The following is an 18,823-nucleotide window of genomic DNA, read 5'->3' as shown; positions in this document are numbered from 1 at the left end:
ATCAGTGTTATAGTAATTGTTATTATTGCCAAATATATGGTATAATTTTTCATGATGAATAATGTGCAGTTAAGTTTGCTTCCACATATAAATGCTAAATTGAGAATTTAATTCTCATGTCAAACCATACAAATATTGACTGATATTTGAAAATCCCTGTGATTTTTGTACCTTTCAAAAGGCCTGCATTTTCCATCATGTGCATTTATTGCAACCAAATGTCAATTTGAGCATTAAAACAGATGTCCAGCCCTTCACAGTAACCATATATTTTTGCACTCTGTCTCAGCTGAGCAGCAATTTTATTACAAAAGCATGTTGAAATGCCTCTTTATATATAATGTTGATTTTTTTAAAATGTGATTTTCATCATCAATATTTACATGTGCCACTTTTATTCAAAAATGAAGAAAATTTCAAAAAATCTGGATTTATGTATCATACCAATAGGTTCTTATGGCATCATAATGGAAATGGAAGCCCCTTCACTCCCGTGCACTACATATGGTAACTTAAACCATCCATATTGCCTCGTCAAACAGGTCTTTCCTTAACTAAATTATTTGTTTTCAAAAGCGTAATGGGTAGATAACTGTCTACTGAAATATTTTACGCCTGACACCATTTACTTTGCATGAAAAATCCTTGTACAACACTAGACAATATTTAAAAAAATTTAAAAAGAAGTCTTCATCACGTGTCATCCACGTTTTCTTTGTCACTGTTCTCGGACTCCACCTCCCGAAGCGTGGAAGAGAAGATGGGCCCCTTGTGTACGGAGACTCTCTCTGCCAGGGCCTGGGCTTGGTGCACCTGTTCCTCCTCCAGCTGTTCCAGTCGCTCCTTTAAAAGGCGCAGGTCTCGCTGGTGGGTTTTCTCCTTGAAATGAAGGGAGGAAATTTTTTTTTTTTTTAATGTAACACAGAAGGACTTATCGGGAAATAGGAATAACAAAAAACGGTTGACAGGATTTGGAGCAAAAATGTGTGCAAGTTTGCTTCAGTTTTTGAAAAATAAATAAAGAGATGATTCTGGACAAACTCAGGCTGAGTGAATTTTACCTCAAATGAAATTGCCAATAAAATATACTCAAATCAGGCTAAAAAAACATGAAACCTTTGCATCTACCATTGTTGGTCAAATTCATTTTTGATTTAGTTCACACTTCTTAATGAACTCAAACTATCATCCCACAGTGAGCCCAGAGATGAGTTTTAAATTAAAATATAATATATTTACCTGTTCTACAAAGCTCAAGGCAGGTGCACTGAGGTCCATAGGCACAGACATGGAAGCAAAAGTGTAGTTTCCTATGGGGACATTGGTGGTTGTACCTGAGATCAGAACCTGGCGGAACTCATTGTGTCGTCGCTGGAGGTCTTTGAGTTGCTTCTTAAGGCGATTGTGGATTTCTTGTGGCACATTTTTACTGAAATTTTGATTGGGATTCTTAAAAGAGGCATTTTTCATAATCATTCAAGGAGAGCAGACAAGATTGTTGTTGTCTTCTGTATCTTCTCATTTTACTTTTAGGCATATGACTTGATTGCTAAAAACAGCAGAGTGCCTATTTGTTGAATGAGCTTACAAACTCAAAAAAAGAAAACTATTCATCTTCAACTTTATCTTTCACACGACTGTTTCTTAAAATATATATATATATTTCCCATGGTCCAATAAAATGGTCACAGGACCCAAAAGGACCAACTTAAACTCTTCCCTTCAGATGTATATATATATATATATATATATATATATATATATATATATATATACCCCTCAGTTCTTACTTCAGCACATCTCTTTCCATCTGAACTTCTTGCAGAGAGGCCTCCAGCAGCTGAAGCCTGTTCTTTAGTTTGGTGTGTAGTTTGCTGTACTGTGCCTTCCTCTGAGAAAAGAAAATAAAATGAGAGAATATACACATTTTCATTGAAATAAGAGCCAAATTGCAGCCCACTTAAATTTACAGACTTTAGGGCTTTCAAGAGACATTCCCAGGTCCACACAGGCTCCCACACTTCTTTTGAGGAATTTCGAAATATTCTTAATAATCTGAAAAAAAAAAAGATTAAAAAAATGATGGTTGGTTAATTGTTCAAATTTTAACATTCTGAGACTTGGCAGCATGGCTGAATACTGTATCAAATTAATAAAAAGTGGGTAAAAAAGTAAGCAATGTTCCTAAAGACACTAAACATGTTTCTATTTGTGTGACATTACGTGTTTTCACCAGCTTTTTACAAGAAACAGTGAAGAAAAAAATAAATAGCAGCCAAAACTGAAATAGGCTGAGATCACTGAGATCATGTGATATAATAAAATTTTTATATGGGGCACAGTTATACCTTTTTCTGTACTGCTGTTGCCTGAGTAAGTTTAGTATGTGTGTCTTCCAGCTCCCTTGTCAATTCTTCAACCCTCTTCTGTAACTCTCCCTTCTCATCGGCCCAGGCACCTCTGTGCTGCGCTAAAACTTTATCTCCTTCTCGCTCTGTCCTCTTCACCTGCTCCCGTGCCTTGGAGAGGTCAGAGGCTGTCGCAGACAGCTGTGTCTGAAGCTTGTTGACAAGTTCACTGAGTTCCTGCTCGCTGTTCAACAGACTGTTGTAATCTGTGTCCAGTTGGTGGATTTTTGTTTTGAGTTCGGAGTTTTGGGAGCGTTCCTGCTCCAGTTGCATTTCCATGGACTGGTATTGCTGCAGTTTGGTTCTACAGAGAGGAGAGAACAAAAAAACACATTCTGGTTGGGTTGTAATTTTGGTACTAAAGAACACACACATCTACTGAAATGTTTTTTTTTATTCAATTAATAACCCAGAAAATATCACATTAAAGCAGGTTTCTCTGCTGTAGTAACAAGCATACATTCACTCATCTCTAACTAGAGAAATTATTGTAGTCCTTTCACTAAATGTCTTTTGATAAACTGACAGTAGTATCCTTTTAAAAAAAGATGAAAAAAAGACAAATTGTCCAATTGTCCCCCCCCCCCCCCAAAAGGAAGTTATTTTACCTGAGCACTGCACATTCTTTCTCAGCAGCTTCCTGTGACCCATGTGCTGCCTTGATTTGTTCCTCTGCCCTCTCCTTGTCAGCATGTCGCCGCGCCTCTTCATCGATTTTTCTCCTTTCAATCTCTTGGAGTTTGGCCTCCAATTCTAACCTGGCAATTCAAACAATTGAAAACATTCAAAATTGATAAAGAGCATGATATGATTGAGTCTGCCATATTGTGAGCAGAAAGGCATGTTTGAATATAATGATATATTCTATGCTTTTATACTCATATCTGGTACTTAAAAAAAATTGTCTTTTTTCTTTGTCTGAGAGGAGCTGACTCTTTAAAAGTAAAGTATCACAAAAAGCATTGAACAAATAAGCTTCAGCTTGAAAAGTAAACAAGGAAAGTGCATGGCAATGGCAAGTTAAACACAGATGCAATGACAAATGCAGGTGATTGCTGTATGTCAAGACACAATACTGCCTGACCTTCCATAGAAACATCTGAAAAGTGAAATATCTTCAACTCGGAACTGCAATCAATTATAATTATAGAATACTTCCAATTACTCTACCTCTCGGTCTCTAGTTTGTTTGTTCTCTCCCACTCCTCCTCTCTAGCAGATTGCACTTTCTTGGCACACTCGCGCTCCTTTTCCAAAATGGCTGCTGCCTGTTGCTCCATGGAATGTTTTGTGACATCGATCTGGGCCTGCAGGTCTAAAACACAGCAGGAAGGATCAGACTGAGAAAATATCTGGGTCTGCCATATGATAAAATTCAGTAAAACTGTGATTTCATTCTTTATTCTTTAGTAGACAGAGGCAATGCCTAAAAGCATACAAAGAGAGGCAAGGTATATAGTTACTTAATTCCCATATTATTTTAAATGTAACAAAATGTCAGGGCTATCAATGAATTCAAGGTTCTTTCATTGGGAGTTCAACCCCCTTTGATATATGCAACATACACCATGTCAAAATGATTTGTTGACAACATCTTAGGGGATTAACAACATCATAATCAAGCTTACCTTCTACCTTAGTGAGTAAACCATCTCTCTCCCTCTCCAAGTCCCCCCTTTCCCGGACCAGCTCCATCCTCATGTTGCTGAGGTCCACCTTGGCCTTGTGACTGACCTCCTCCATCTTGTTCTTCAGCACGGTGTTGTCACGCTCCAGCTGGTGGATCTTGCTGGTCATCTGGGTGTACAGGTCCGAGGTGGACGTCAGCTCCTTCTGGAGGTTCTCGCACTGCAACCTGAGGGCTTGTTTCTCTGTCTATGATTATTAAGGGAAAACACTTAATATTCACTGGAAAAATGACATTTTCCAATTTTTTTTTAGAATATCAATAAACAAAACATTTTATATTAAGGCACACTCCTTCATTTGATATATTTGTTTTTTTTTAAAAAGAAAATCTCTTTATCTATATATTCTTTCATATATTCATTTACCAATAAAGTTAATTTATCTCTCATATTCTGATACAGCTGTAAACATACAGCTCTGCTTCAAATAACCCAAAACTTTACATGAGCATATATATTTATTTACTATTTTTTTTTATTTAGTTATACATGGGTGTTAGTATGACAGCATGAATTTTCACTATGTCAAAAATAATCAATATAATAATAATTAACGAGTAGCACATGTAACTGTATCTACCCACCTCTAATGCCTTGATGTTAGCCGAGTGTTCTGCCAGTTGTTTTCCCTGCAGCCTGGAGACATGGTCAGACTGCATTCCCATGTGTTCCCTCTGTGCCCTGATCTCCTCCAGCTCTGTAAGCAGCCCTTTGATCTTCAGCTGAAGTTGAGAGTTCTCACGCTGTATGACGCGAACGCGCTGTGCATCTCCGGCAGTGTCAGTGGTCTGGCGTGCGAGGATCACTTCGCGCTCTTTTCTTAAGTTAGCAACCTGAATAATAAAAATGAAAGTAATGATATCATATTCTACAATTATTGACAAAACAGATACAAAATACAAAAACAAATAGTTAAGAACATATGGCAACTAATTAAAATGTTTTTTATATCAAAGGCAGAAGCAAGTGCACATGCACTGACACCTACACACACCCATACATGACCATAAACTAAAAGTACACTGATGGGGGAAAAAAAAACTCACCTCTGCCTCATGCTGCAACTTCATGTCCTCCACCAGTTTCTTCTGTTCCTCCCTCTCATGCTCCATCTCTGATTTGAGAAAGGAGAACTCATACCTGAGCTTGTTGTACTGGTTCCTGTAGCCCTCTACCTCGCTGTCTAGAGTGGTGAATTTCTCCCTGTAGGGTCCCTCTACCTCTTCAGCAATCTGCATACGGATCACCTCTAGCCTTTGTGGGGTCACAACCTATATAATAATTTTAACAGCTTAATTACTTCTGCAATATAAGCACTGACCTTACATCATATGCCAGTCAAATTGGAGCAAGGGCAATAACCCTTTTTCATTTTATTTTAACAATCTGTTCTATTACTGGCTTTTTTTTTAATTTTTTTTTTTTTTGCTGTACACATTGGATTCTTAGTCCATTGTGTCTCAAATGGCTTGTAAACTACGGGGTTCTTTTGTTTTGCGTACAGACTGGCAATATGATTCTAACACCACTTGAATTGTGAAAAAACAATGTGTATTTTAACATAATTCAGTGTTTTCACATGAATGTCTCATATCATATTTACGAAGATTTGTTATTACAAAACTGATTTCTGTCTTACTGTGCTTAATTCAGGATTTATATTATAATAAAACCCAACACATTTCCCTAAATAACACTATTTTCAAATACCTAACCATCCTCTGATCATACCTGTGTTTTAAGCTCCTCTATTTCTGCCACTTTTGCCAAGGTCTCTCTCTGTGCCATCTCTATCTGTGTTTTGTACCTGTCCTGCATCATCTTGGCCTCCTCTATCGTTCTCCTCATCTCATGCTGCAGCTGCATGTGTTCATCCTGGAGCCTGGGATTATTAAATAAATAATAAAATGGTTACATGATGTTATTACTATTAATATATATATATAATAATATAGCCTTAGTTTTAGGTCATATTTATACAATGTACCAAATGACCCTGGCCAACTCTAGAGCCTTAAAAATTTAGCTGGTATTTGTACATTGTGCCAAATCACCCAACAGTTGTTTACAATGAAGTCTACCCCATAAAATTATCCTGATGACCCATTAACGCCCCTCCCCCATTCTATTTCCCCTTTCTCTCTCTTACTTTGTTCTGCTGCAGTTGGCATTTTAATGTGTTTACTTCAAAAATGGGTACAATTAGAAAGGATTCAATTTATGAATATCTGAAGCTTTCAAAAGATTCCAGTTATGAAAAATTGAAGCTTTCAAATGCTTATGATCAGGTACACTCTTCCTATGTACATCATATAATAATGGTCACTTATGAGAAAAAAAATTCACTGCATAGAACTGCCTCATTTAACAAAATATATCTGATTGAATTTTACTTATATATAGAAGGCCAAATGCCACCAAAACTGGTGGGCTCTGCTGTCAGCAACTAAAAAATTTCTTAAACCTCTGCTACTCACTAATAAAAGGTGGAAATCATAATATGGAAATGAACAGTTGAATGGTCTTGTCACAGATTTTAACAAAATTACTACTGGGAACACGACAGACCATACAAACAAACCTTGTGTGTTCTGCTTTCAGCATTTGATAGTTGGTCCTGTGCTGCTCACTGCGGATTTTCTCATCTGCCAACATCTTTTGCAGCTCTGTCTCCTGCATCAGTTTTGGCAGAGGAGAAGAAGTGAACCCTGGAGACAGGCTGGAAACCATACCGGACCCACTGCTAGCCATCACTTAAATCAAACAATTATGATATAAACTAGTAACATCAGCGGTCAGTCCAATGAATATATTTTTATTTGTAGTAAATTACTGTTCTGCCTTTCAAATTCAAAGCACATTTAGGAAAGGTTCTTAATTTTGACATATTTGTTTATATACTGAATTCATATTTAAACAACTTACAACAATTTGTACAGTTGGATCAAGGATATCAATCAACTAGCAATATATTTCCCTTTTATATCAACCTAATTTCTTGCAAAAGACTGTATTCTGTATTTACTTGTGTCCAGAGTGTTCGGTCAGTAGTTTTCTCAATATATTGTGCAGTATTGAGCGCTTTTATATAATCCTAGAATTTCTACTATTGCTATTAAAAAGCGATTTTAGCTTTATATGTATAAATTTTAGACAACAAAATATCTGTATCCTTCTTCGAGTCACAGTTTCAGTCTGCCTCTGTTTTTGTTGCCTACGTTTTTCGCTATTTATTTTAGTTAAAACTGAGGAACGATTTTCGGCTACTGTGGTGAGCACCTAGCATGTGAGAAAAAACAGACAAAGTTTGACTGCACTGCTTAGGCCTAAAGCGTGTCAAACACACTCCTACTATAGACTTTTTGTTATTTACTTAGCTTTCTGGCTGGCACAAGTTTACAACAGTGAAAATACTACAGTATGCAAACCAGAATTTATAGGGAAGTAATATCTGTACATTGCCTAGATATACTTATGTTCTCATAATACACACCTTTATATTTTCAGGAAATCAATCCATGGTTAAGTAAAAGGGTCTAAATTAATGCATTTAATATTGAGACCCGCTCCCGATTCAAACCCACTGGATTCAAACCATAACATCAGTAAACTTCCGGTGGAACGGGTATTGTGGGACAAGTTCAAGATAGCCCCAACCCCAATAGATTATTATTTTATTTCATTTTGCAGCACTTTCTGCTAAATTTGCAATGGATTTGATTAAATGTGTGACCAAAAGGCTGACCAAATAGGACTATATTGCTTCCATAAACATATGTTTGCTGACATTTATTTCAATTTCAACACGAAGTTACTGCTACTCAGTCGGAAACGAGGACATCTAGTGGCCAGTTTTTGTAATATGACCGTAAAAAATAATAAAACAAGAATGACATACTAAAACATTTATATTATATGAATAAAAGATAATAAACCAATTTTTATGTAAAAAAGGAAAGCAAGAAAAGAAAAATGAAGAAAAAATATGGGCCATGTGTGTTTGACTCTTTTTTTGTATTAATTTTAGGTTCGTTATCCAATCAAGGCGATGGCGGCGCGTGTAGGCCTACTAAATAATAATAATAATAATTTTTGAGCGTAAGGTAAGGTTATTGTAGAGCACGAAATTCATGCATTAGCACTCGTAGTAACGATTGTTAATATAAACGCTGTGCAGGGGCGGATCCACGATTATTTGAATGGGGATCCAAGACTGCAAAGCCGACCCTCACCCCTCTCCCTTGGCGTACGGTAGGCTTGGACTTTGGACATACATGTAGTAACGAACCGCTGCAAGGGCCCTGAAAAAAGTTAGTATTTTAGAGGGCGAACGGTGCCATTTGGTACAGTTTAGAACTATGATCCAACTAGTCAAAATCATAATTTCAAGAGGAGACCATTAGGTACGTACGTACGTGTGATTAAAAAATATATATATAAAAAAAAAAAGAAGGGGGGGGGGTCACAACCCCCTTATACCCCCCCCCAAATCCGCCAATGATGTGCTAACGCATGAAAACAAGGCCTCAAAATAGTAAATTGACGACCAGTTTGCGCAACCACCGTGCCACGAGAGCTCTCAAATTTTTATCTTACCTCTCCTCTCCTCAACTCGCCCTCTCCTGTAAAACCAACCTTTGTTCCACGGTTCACCGTCGACAGAGCCATGAGTAACGTAAGATCCACCTGCTTGTTATAACTTACTCTATCTGTCCTTGGTCGGTTTTTTCACAAAGCAACAAGTGGAAAATCGTTCTTGGCTAGTTTTTATTTCATTTCATTTTAATTTATTTTATTTTTTACACTGTGATTTTTTTCACTAAAGATATATGCTTCTTGAGCAAAAGTGACATTGCACTGAAAAATTTATTTCATCTAAGCGGCGCCAAATTGTGCAAGGTCGATTTAACGTAGCTGGCTATCCTAAAGTAGTTTTGACTTTATTTATTTATTTGTGAAATTAGCTCCGACCTGAATCAAATGTGGCGAATCTTAACTATGCCTTCCAGCCGGCATGTCTGTGCGTTTCTATTTTCTTACTAATTTCACCCTTGTGAAAATTTATCTAAAAATTAGAGCAATAACTTTCAGTCTGCTTTGATCAAAGATAAGTTAAAACTAGAGGATCAGAGAGGCGATACCGCCTCCAAATATTGTACCACCAGCTGGAGCAAACGCATTCATATAGACCCCCACATACACAAAATAAGGGACACAGCCACCAGTTTTGTGCTTGACAAGCTGTAAAAATGCAATCAACAAGAATTTTTTAACTATTGCAAAAAAAATATATGGTATTATCAAATTTAAGTTCTTCGTAAGGTAGGTCAAGGGTCAATTTCAAGGTCACAGTAAATTGCCAGTATATGACTTCCTATTCAAGTTCAAGAGTAACTATGGACCTATCTCTGTCAAGTTTGAAGTTAAAAGAGAAAGAAATTAGCAGAGTTCAGTTCATGATAAAAAGTAGGTCAAAGGTCAATTTCAAGGTCACACTTAGATTGCCAGTATAGGACTTCCTATTCAACTTCAATAGTAACTATGGACCTATCTCAGCCAGTTTTGGAGATAAAAGGGAAGCAAAATTTGCAAAATTCAGTTCATGGTGAAAAGTAGGTCAAAGGTCAATTTCAAGGTCACATTTAGATTGCCAGTATATGACTTTCTATTCAAGTTCAATAGTAACTATGGACCTATCTCTGCCAGTTTTGGAGATAAAAGGGAAGCAAAATTTGCAAACTTCAGTTTATGGTGAAAAGTAGGACAAAGGTCAATTTTAATGTCACATTTATAATGCCAGTATATGACTTCCTTTTCAAGTTCAATAGTAACTATGGACCTATCTCAGCCAGTTTTGGAGATAAAAGGGAAGAAAAGTTTGCAAAGTTCAGTTTATGGTGAAAAGTAGGTCAAAGGTCAATTTTAAGGTCACATTTAGATTGCCAGTATATGACTTCCTATTCAAGTTCAATAGTAACTATGGACCTATCTCAGCCAGTTTTGGAGATAAAAGGAAAGCAAAATTTGCAAAATTCAGTTCATGGTGAAAAGTAGGTCAAAGGTCAATTTTAATGTCACATATAGATTGCCAGTATATGACTTCCTATTCAAGTTCAATAGTAACTACGGACCTATCTCTGCCAGATTTGGAGATAAAAGGAAAGCAAAATTTGCAAAATTCAGTTCATGGTGTAAAGTAGGTCAAAGGTCAATTTTAAGGTCACATTTAGATTGCCAGTATATGACTTCCTTTTCAAGTTCAATAGTAACTATGGACCTATCTCTGCCAGTTTTGGAGATAAAAGGGCAGAAAAGTTACCAAAGTTCAGTTCATGATGAAAAGTAGGTCAAAGGTCAATTTCAAGGTCACATTTAGATTGCCAGTATATGACTTCCTATTCAAGTTCAATAGTAACTATGGACCTATCTCTGCCAGTTTTGGAGATAAAAGGGAAGCAAAATTTGCAAAGTTCAGTTTATGGTGAAAAGTAGGTCAAAGGTCAATTTTAATGTCACATATAGATTGCCAGTATATGACTTCCTATTCAAGTTCAATAGTAACTACGGACCTATCTCTGCCAGATTTGGAGATAAAAGGAAAGCAAAATTTGCAAAATTCAGTTCATGGTGTAAAGTAGGTCAAAGGTCAATTTTAAGGTCACATTTAGATTGCCAGTATATGACTTCCTTTTCAAGTTCAATAGTAACTATGGACCTATCTCTGCCAGTTTTGGAGATAAAAGGGCAGAAAAGTTACCAAAGTTCAGTTCATGATGAAAAGTAGGTCAAAGGTCAATTTCAAGGTCACATTTAGATTGCCAGTATATGACTTCCTATTCAAGTTCAATAGTAACTATGGACCTATCTCTGCCAGTTTTGGAGATAAAAGGGAAGCAAAATTTGCAAAGTTCAGTTTATGGTGAAAAGTAGGTCAAAGGTCAATTTTAAGGTCACATTTAGATTGCCAGTATATGACTTCCTATTCAAGTTCAATAGTAACTACGGACCTATCTCTGCCAGTTTTGGAGATAAAAGGGAAGCAAATTTTGCAAAGTTCAGTTTATGGTGAAAAGTAGGTCAAAGGTCAATTTTAAGGTCACATTTAGATTGCCAGTATATGACTTCCTATTCAAGTTCAATAGTAACTACGGACCTATCTCAGCCAGTTTTGGAGATAAAAGGAAAGCAAAATTTGCAAAATTCAGTTCATGGTGAAAAGTAGGTCAAAGGTCAATTTTAATGTCACATATAGATTGCCAGTATATGACTTCCTATTCAAGTTCAATAGTAACTACGGACCTATCTCTGCCAGTTTTGGAGATAAAAGGAAAGCAAAATTTGCAAAATTCAGTTCATGGTGTAAAGTAGGTCAAAGGTCAATTTTAAGGTCACATTTAGATTGCCAGTATATGACTTCCTATTCAAGTTCAATAGTAACTATGGACCTATCTCTGCCAGTTTTGGAGATAAAAGGGAAGAAAAATTTGCAAAGTTCAGTTCATGGTGAAAAGTAGGTCAAAGGTCAATTTCAAGGTCATAGTAAGATTGCCAGTATATGACTTCCTATTCAACTTCAATAGTAACTATGGACCTATCTCTGCCAGTTTTGGAGATATAAGGGACTAGATGTTATAATTTTGGAGTTACCATAATGTGCCTTAAATTTCGTACAGAAAAAATTAATTAAAATAAAGAAAATGTCATTTTGGTCAAAATTCTTGAAATAGGAGGTGCTCTGAAGTTTCAGAAGTTCAAATTTGATGAAATAATGTCATTTTTGAACACAAGTTGTCTGCTTTGCCAAGCCTTATATTTTATTTTTCCAGAGTTCAAAATTTATTATCCATTACCGTACTGCACATTTTGCTTTTACCACCAATATGTACTTTTTGATACAGCTTAACTCGAAAACCGTATGGAATACAAAAAAACCGAGACCACCTGCAGTGTTGGGCTTTACATGCTCTACAAAATGCAAAAAAGAATAGGTCTCTAGCATTAACGGTTCCCGAATTAGAGACAGTTTTCAGTTTCGGTATCTTATGGCCGCTACTCCCGTGAAAATGCACCGATTGACCCCAAATTCATGGAGATGAAAGATGACCTGAAGGGTAACACTTCCCAATAATATTATTGGTTAAGTCTGTGTGGTGTCTGAATAACAGGGCAAAAAATATTTTTTTCGTAAAAAATTTCATTTTTTTGAAAATTTTGGCCCATTTGACCTTGAAGTAGAGGTCAAAGGTCAAATCCAAGGGTATATTTGAAATCTACACATATGACTTTTGGAAAGCCGTCTATAGAAAATTTTCCCATAACTCCTTCCGTAGGGTAGATAATTAGCATTTAATTTTGCCATTTTTAGACAAGGGTGCATTGCAATGAGTGCCACACCCAGACCCCAATACCGACAAAGCCCAAATTTTACGTGGAACGAGTTGAGATTATAGGTGACCTAAATCCATGAGATGGGTACGGGGGCCCTTACCGTCTAGGAGGAGAAGCGGTAACGGTAGCCATCCGGCGGAGCCGGCGGAGCCGGCGGAACGATCCGGACGGAACCGAAACCATGTGTACCGCCAGCGCTAACGCTGGTGGTACAATTAAGTATTGCGCTTGATGAAGTGACAAAGAAAATTACCAATGTTTTAGACTTAGGTCCATAGCTTCCAATATGTAATAGGCCTATCCCATATTCATCGTGTTGTGAAGTTAAAAGATAACAACTCTTCATTTTGGCAGAAACTGTGCCAGAAAACTGATTTTCCTGGGGAAAGCAACAATTTTCCCACTCTTACCAAAGGTTAAGGAATCCGTTTCGACATTCCAAGTTAGTCGATTGGTTTTCATTATAAAAACTGACGCCAGATGGCACGCAGCTTCAAGAAGACACCCAATGCACCTCTCAAGCTCTTGTCCCTCAGGTCCACGAGGTGTCAGCTGGCGTGGGCGGCATTTTTTCTGACTTTTCTGTTCTGAAGGACGGTGATTCGATGACTACTTCCACCTGCTCAACACAACCTTGCCCTCTTTCTCAGGACTAGTCATCTCCAACATAAATGTATATAGTTTGTGGTCTGAACAGTTGAAACACAATCAGTCAAGACACTTTTCTAAAGTTCATTATTTTTGGTCAGTTCTTCACCTAGCAGTTCCCTTGGAAATAAGTTAAAGTTGTTTTTCCACGTTGCTAAAGGTGATTCATCATAGAACACGACCATTTAAAATCTACCTTTCGTTCCCATTAATTAGTGCGATCACTCCCTGTGCAAACTGGTGAGCATCGCTCTATAAGTATCCATTTAGAAAAATAAATTAAAAATGTGTATGTCCATAGGTATGTCCAGTAATTGATATATTGTCGTATATTATTTGTGCATATATTGATACATAAATTGTACATAAATTTGTACATAATCTATTTATGTGTTTTTAAAATAAAGACTCCACTGTATTTGTAAACATATTGGCATTCAGCGTTGAATATTATCTAGCTCCCTATAACAGCTATAAACCTTTGTTTTAAAAAATGTAGCAGCAATATTTCAGCTATAATTAATCGTGTCTAAAAATCTATTACGTTTACCATAATAAAAATAAGATATTAAAACGAAATATTGATTTCTTAATAAATCTGTTAAAAACAACAGATAATTGAAAAATAAAAAAAAACATTCTTAAATTATCAAAATAAATTGTCTATACCGAGGAAGTGTTTGCACGAATTATAAGCAGAAAAATTACCATAATATTTTTTTGAAACTGAACGACATTTTCATATCAATATTAATCAAAATAGAAATGACTTATTTTTACATTTTTCAGTGATATACACGAGTAATTAATAACTTTCATGGAAAATTTACATCAAAAGATTAAATCCCGACTTTAAAATGAGCTAAAAATATACTTCTTAATTAATAAGCATTTTATCTGTTCAATTCACAATTTGCATTATTGGATACAAGTTTGAATCACTGAAGTTGCAGAAAATTTATACAACAATCAATTTTTTAAAATCCTTTACGTCATTCCACCAACACAAATAAACAGAAGCAGTAGGGGCCTACTGATATTTTGCAAAACTATGAGACAGTTAAATTTTGAAAATACTGTTGGGAAATTTGGCGAAAGCAATACCTGTATAAAATATGCGAAAAATACCAGAGAAATGCAATGAGACATTGTTAGGATGCAACAATTATTGTTTGACAAAGGAGACAAACTTTAATTCATTGACAAAAAAAAAAAAAAAAAAAAAAGTAAAGATAAAGTAATTGTGAAAACGATTTTCGGTATTTAGGGAGCAAATGATGTAATGACTTTTGCAAAAAACAGTAGAGATCCCTTTGGAGGTTAGATCCCTTCTATAAGCCTTCTATCAGGCATAAATTTATAGTACAATACTATTCAGTTCACCCGGTTGAAATATTAAATTTTTGTTTGCCAAACAGAGCCATCAATAATAATAAATAAATAAATAAATAAATAAATAAATAAATAAAATAAAGGAAGTATATTTTTCTGCCTATTTTATGTTTTTATATTCAACTACCTGACACTAACTACCGTTAGATCTCAACATGTAAAAAGCTGGGATTTTTAAGGGACCATTTTAAATTACTTCTTCTCCATAACTTTTTCTTCCTTAGAACGTTTCCTGTCAATGGCCAGTGGCAAGAGCGTTATTATGAATGTACAACGTTTTAATTTTTTTCAGTCTGCATAATGAGAAATGAACTTTTTTAAAATGCATGCACTTCTCTAATATTTATGAGCACCGTAAGTGTTCACGTTGTTGGACTCCAGTTGTGGTATCTGCAGTAAAAAAATCAAAATCTAATTAACTGGTTCAACCGATCGGCGCACACGCAGAGTTTATAGCTGAGCACTCTTTTATAGTGTAAGTTGGACTCACTGCATTGTGCCTGAGCAGCGCCGGAGTAACAGAAACTTTTGAATGTCACGATCATTAAAGCAAGAAAAGATTTGTTAATTTATTCATTTACGTTAAATATACTACTGCTTGAATTCCATACTTCTGATAAACACGGAAAAGCTAATATGCTTGAGCTATCTAATAGTCTTAGGGAAAACTAAACACCGTAAGTTTTGTAAGTTAAATGATATGCTTTAAATAAACAAATCTTCCAATGAGGTGTCTGAAGGGCAAACCATCGACAAAAAATTATCAAATTGAAAGGAAGGGATGACAATATTAATTCTGCTGGTAAACGCGATTCATACAATTGTCCTCTTACCATTGTTACGATAACTGTGCATTGCGTCCTTTTTCTTCCTTGCATAAACCTTATTTCTTCTCCAATTGACAAAATTCAAGATATTGAATATTAACGAAAAGTTTGTTATGTAAATTCATTTGCTCCCTCGTAGTAAAGTTGACAACTACATATTATAAATCGAATGTGCATTATTTGCATCTTTCAAATGTACACATAAATCCAAGAGATTAGAAATAAATAAATGTCTCTGCCCCGAAAAAATTCCCTGTTGCGGTATCTATGGTAAAAATACCGTACGACTGCCCCTCTCCCAAAAAAGCTTCGGATATGATAGTCTTGTACACATACAGACCCCATTCGAGAAATGTGGCTGGCAATGGGGTTTTATATGTGTATGAAATCAGTCCGGATTGTTCCTGAAATTGAATCATCAATATAGCATTATCAGAGAAAAATATCCGGATTGTACGAGTTTCTACGCCTACTAAATACCAGAAACGAGATGTGAGTAACACGTAAAATGTATATAATGAGTGTTTTTGTGCTTCAGAAAAAAAATCAAATCTTTTAAAGACAGTCTCAGCGCGTTAAACCCTTAAAATAGCACGAAAATGAATTTTCCTGGAAAACTTACCAATTTCCCCATAATGACCAAGGTATATCCTATCCAAAACCGTTCAGAAAATGAAGCTACCTAATACCGTTTTTAAGTTCCATTAAATAATAAAAGACGACTCGTCTTAAATACTCAGCTACCACCTCACAGTACGGCTTCAGAACGCGCAATTTCTCGCTAAGTCTCGCGGTTTACTATGAATGAAGTACTACGGCTGAGACCCGGATGTTACTATTTGGCGCCAAAACAGCAAACATGGCTCAGACGCCCGTCAAGTCTGAAGAGGAGAGCGACAAAAGGGGGCGAAAGAAAATAGCCACTCAAGTTCGAAAGATACGAAAGAAAATTAGAGACAGACGAAGAAGCACTCAGACTGTGTATGTTGGGAGGGAGGTGGGGCGGTGGAGGACACTTAAAGCTGAGTTAGGACTCACATACGAGGCAATGGCGAAACTACTCCGAAACGTGAGTATGCGCTTCACAGGTCTCAAGTGTGTCTGATTATCATATTATCCTGTTCACAATAAATGACAATATTTGTGCTCATACAAAGTTGGTTACGTGTATAAGAGCGTTTTGGGCTTTACGTTTTCTGTTTTTGATCGGTACATGTACCGAAAAGATGGACAGGCGGCACTTACATGTCTGACAAGTTTCGCTGTGTAGTCGTGACGTCTATCTAATTCTGACTGAAGCCTGCTGTGATTGGTCGTAAGCGTGGGAAAATCGAGGTCGTGACCTTCAGCCGGAAGTACTTCTGGCTGTGCTCCGAAATCGTGATAAATAGTTTTCGTTTTCTAATTCTTTATTCTAGTTGTCTTAACAGGACTTTTGTGACCCAGACTTATTCATATAATAATAAACAATCTCCCAAAACACAAATCTGATCAAAGTTTTACATAGAACCTGCTTCTATACATTAATCTAACCCACTGAGTTGTCCTTTAAGCACTTGGTACATCAAAGAACCTAACCAATCATTGGAGATTAATTGTCGTTCAAGTGCATTAGGCATTGCACCCTCTGCTCTATAATCGAATTCAGAGATACCAATGTTGTGCCCAGAACCACTGATGGTTCCCAACTCTGTTCAGAAATAGAAGACGATGTTGTGCTAATCACAGTATCTTCCTCAGACGTCGTCTGGGACCGTAACCTGCTAAAACCAGCCTGGCCTGGCATTTGCAAAGGGTCTTGAAAAACGCTTTCTGGTAGCTTTCCACCACTCTGAAGGGAACCGGTTGCCTTTGTTTAGTTGTAGCAGCAAAACCATAAAAACAATGGGTCCTGTTTCCTGGTGGTGAGTTGTAGATACATTGAGCGTGAGCTATGACCAGGTAAGGCCCCTATTTCACACAGACCACGAATCCCACGAATCGCCAGGAATTGACAAATTTCAGGATTCGTGAGGATTCGTGAGATTTTGCCAATTTTCTGGTCTAATTCGACACGCTCACGATTCAGTTACGATACAGGTACGATAGTGTTACGAATATTCGTGGGATTCGGCTGGAATCGTGAGATTTTGCCAATTTTCTGGTCTAATTCGACACGCTCTACGATTCAGTTACGATACAGGTGCGATAGTGTTACGAATATTCGTGGGATTCGGTTGGAATCGCACGAATATTGTCCAGAAATTCACTACGATGTTTTGGAATCGGGAGTTCGTGGCCAAAACTTTGAACAGCTCAAAATTTGTGCCACGAATTCCCGATTGATCAAGAATTGCAATTACTGACTACGATTATATACGAATCTGCTAAGAACTTCACGAACTGATTACGATTCAACCACAAATCGTGAAATTTGTCAATTCATGGCCATTCGTGGGATTCGTGGTCTGTGTGAAATAGGGGCTTAAGCCAGTTTGGGCATGCCTTTGTAACACTTTGCAGATCGTCCCCTAAAGACACAATAATCCATCAGGCAATAGGGGAGACCGGGGTAAGTTGGACCCCCCCCCCCCCCCCCCCCCCCCCCGTCAATTTATGAAAAAGTAACTACGGGGTAAAAAAAATCGATCACATAAATTTTAAAGTGACCTTATCCAATAATGCCAAGAAAGCATCGGCTGTAAGAAAGTTTTATTTAGGCGGCGAGTCCAAATGAAAGAATTCTACATCTTAAATTAACTTTATTAAAGAGATTTTAAAATCTATTTTCATAGGCTTTTGATCGAATATAGCATATGTATAGGGCATCAAACTGAAGCTCACTGTTTCAAGTTTCACAGAAAAGCATCATCGTAGTTCATTCTAGCAACAAAATGGCTGCAACCCTTTAGAATTAAAAATGTGCACCCGGGGCTAGTCGGCCCCTTTGACTCGGGGCAAGTTGGACCCTCATATAGACCACAATCCTTTGCACGCAACAGAGCTATAGACCATTGTTAAAGCAAAATCAAAGGTTTGTTAAATAATTACCAGTTTAAGACTGGTATTTGTATTTGTTAGTTTCTTTTAAAACGAAAATTTATTATTAGTTTTCATTCATTAAAAACCTGCTTAATACCATTATTAGCTTATTCTTGATTAAAACAAAACAATTTTAATTAAAAGATATTTTGGTTCTTACTACACATACAACGTAACATATAGAAACCTCAATATATCTGCCTCATTTGGACTACTTATTCATCAAAGACTCTCAAAAATCAATTTAAGAAAGCAAAAATGTTTAAAAATGCATTTTATGACGTTTACATGGGATACTTACTGCATTTAAGTATAGGGTGCCAACTTGCCCCGACCCGGGGGCCAACTTGCCCGGTCGAGGGGCCAGTTAGCCCCCCTGACGTCAAGAGCGTGTTTCGTCAAATAGTGAGCCATCTGGCATTATATTAAAAAATAATGACGTTGCATACGT

At 36.7% G+C, this 18,823-nt stretch overlaps 1 protein-coding gene across 1 annotated transcript; it reads right to left on the bottom strand.

Annotated features, from left to right (window-relative positions):
* Position 1: 1 nt before the first annotated feature.
* LOC106177686 (centrosomal protein of 83 kDa-like) lies at positions 2-7,719 on the bottom strand. Its single transcript, XM_013560531.3, has 12 exons — positions 7,590-7,719; positions 6,678-6,849; positions 5,828-5,978; positions 5,143-5,367; positions 4,681-4,929; positions 4,037-4,283; positions 3,579-3,723; positions 3,017-3,166; positions 2,349-2,712; positions 1,791-1,891; positions 1,240-1,429; positions 2-879 (listed from the first exon to the last, which is right to left on the bottom strand). The coding sequence occupies exons 2-12, from the start codon at positions 6,845-6,847 to the stop codon at positions 694-696; spliced, it is 2,178 nt and encodes a 725-aa protein (XP_013415985.2). The 5' UTR covers positions 6,848-6,849; positions 7,590-7,719; the 3' UTR covers positions 2-693.
* Positions 7,720-18,823: the final 11,104 nt, after the last annotated feature.

Source organism: Lingula anatina, chromosome 6 (genome assembly GCF_051362555.1).
Source record: "Lingula anatina isolate TDL-2025a chromosome 6, LinAna3.0, whole genome shotgun sequence".
In the NCBI taxonomy this organism is placed as follows: domain Eukaryota; kingdom Metazoa; phylum Brachiopoda; class Lingulata; order Lingulida; family Lingulidae; genus Lingula; species Lingula anatina.
This window is presented reverse-complemented; position numbering and strand designations above follow the sequence as displayed.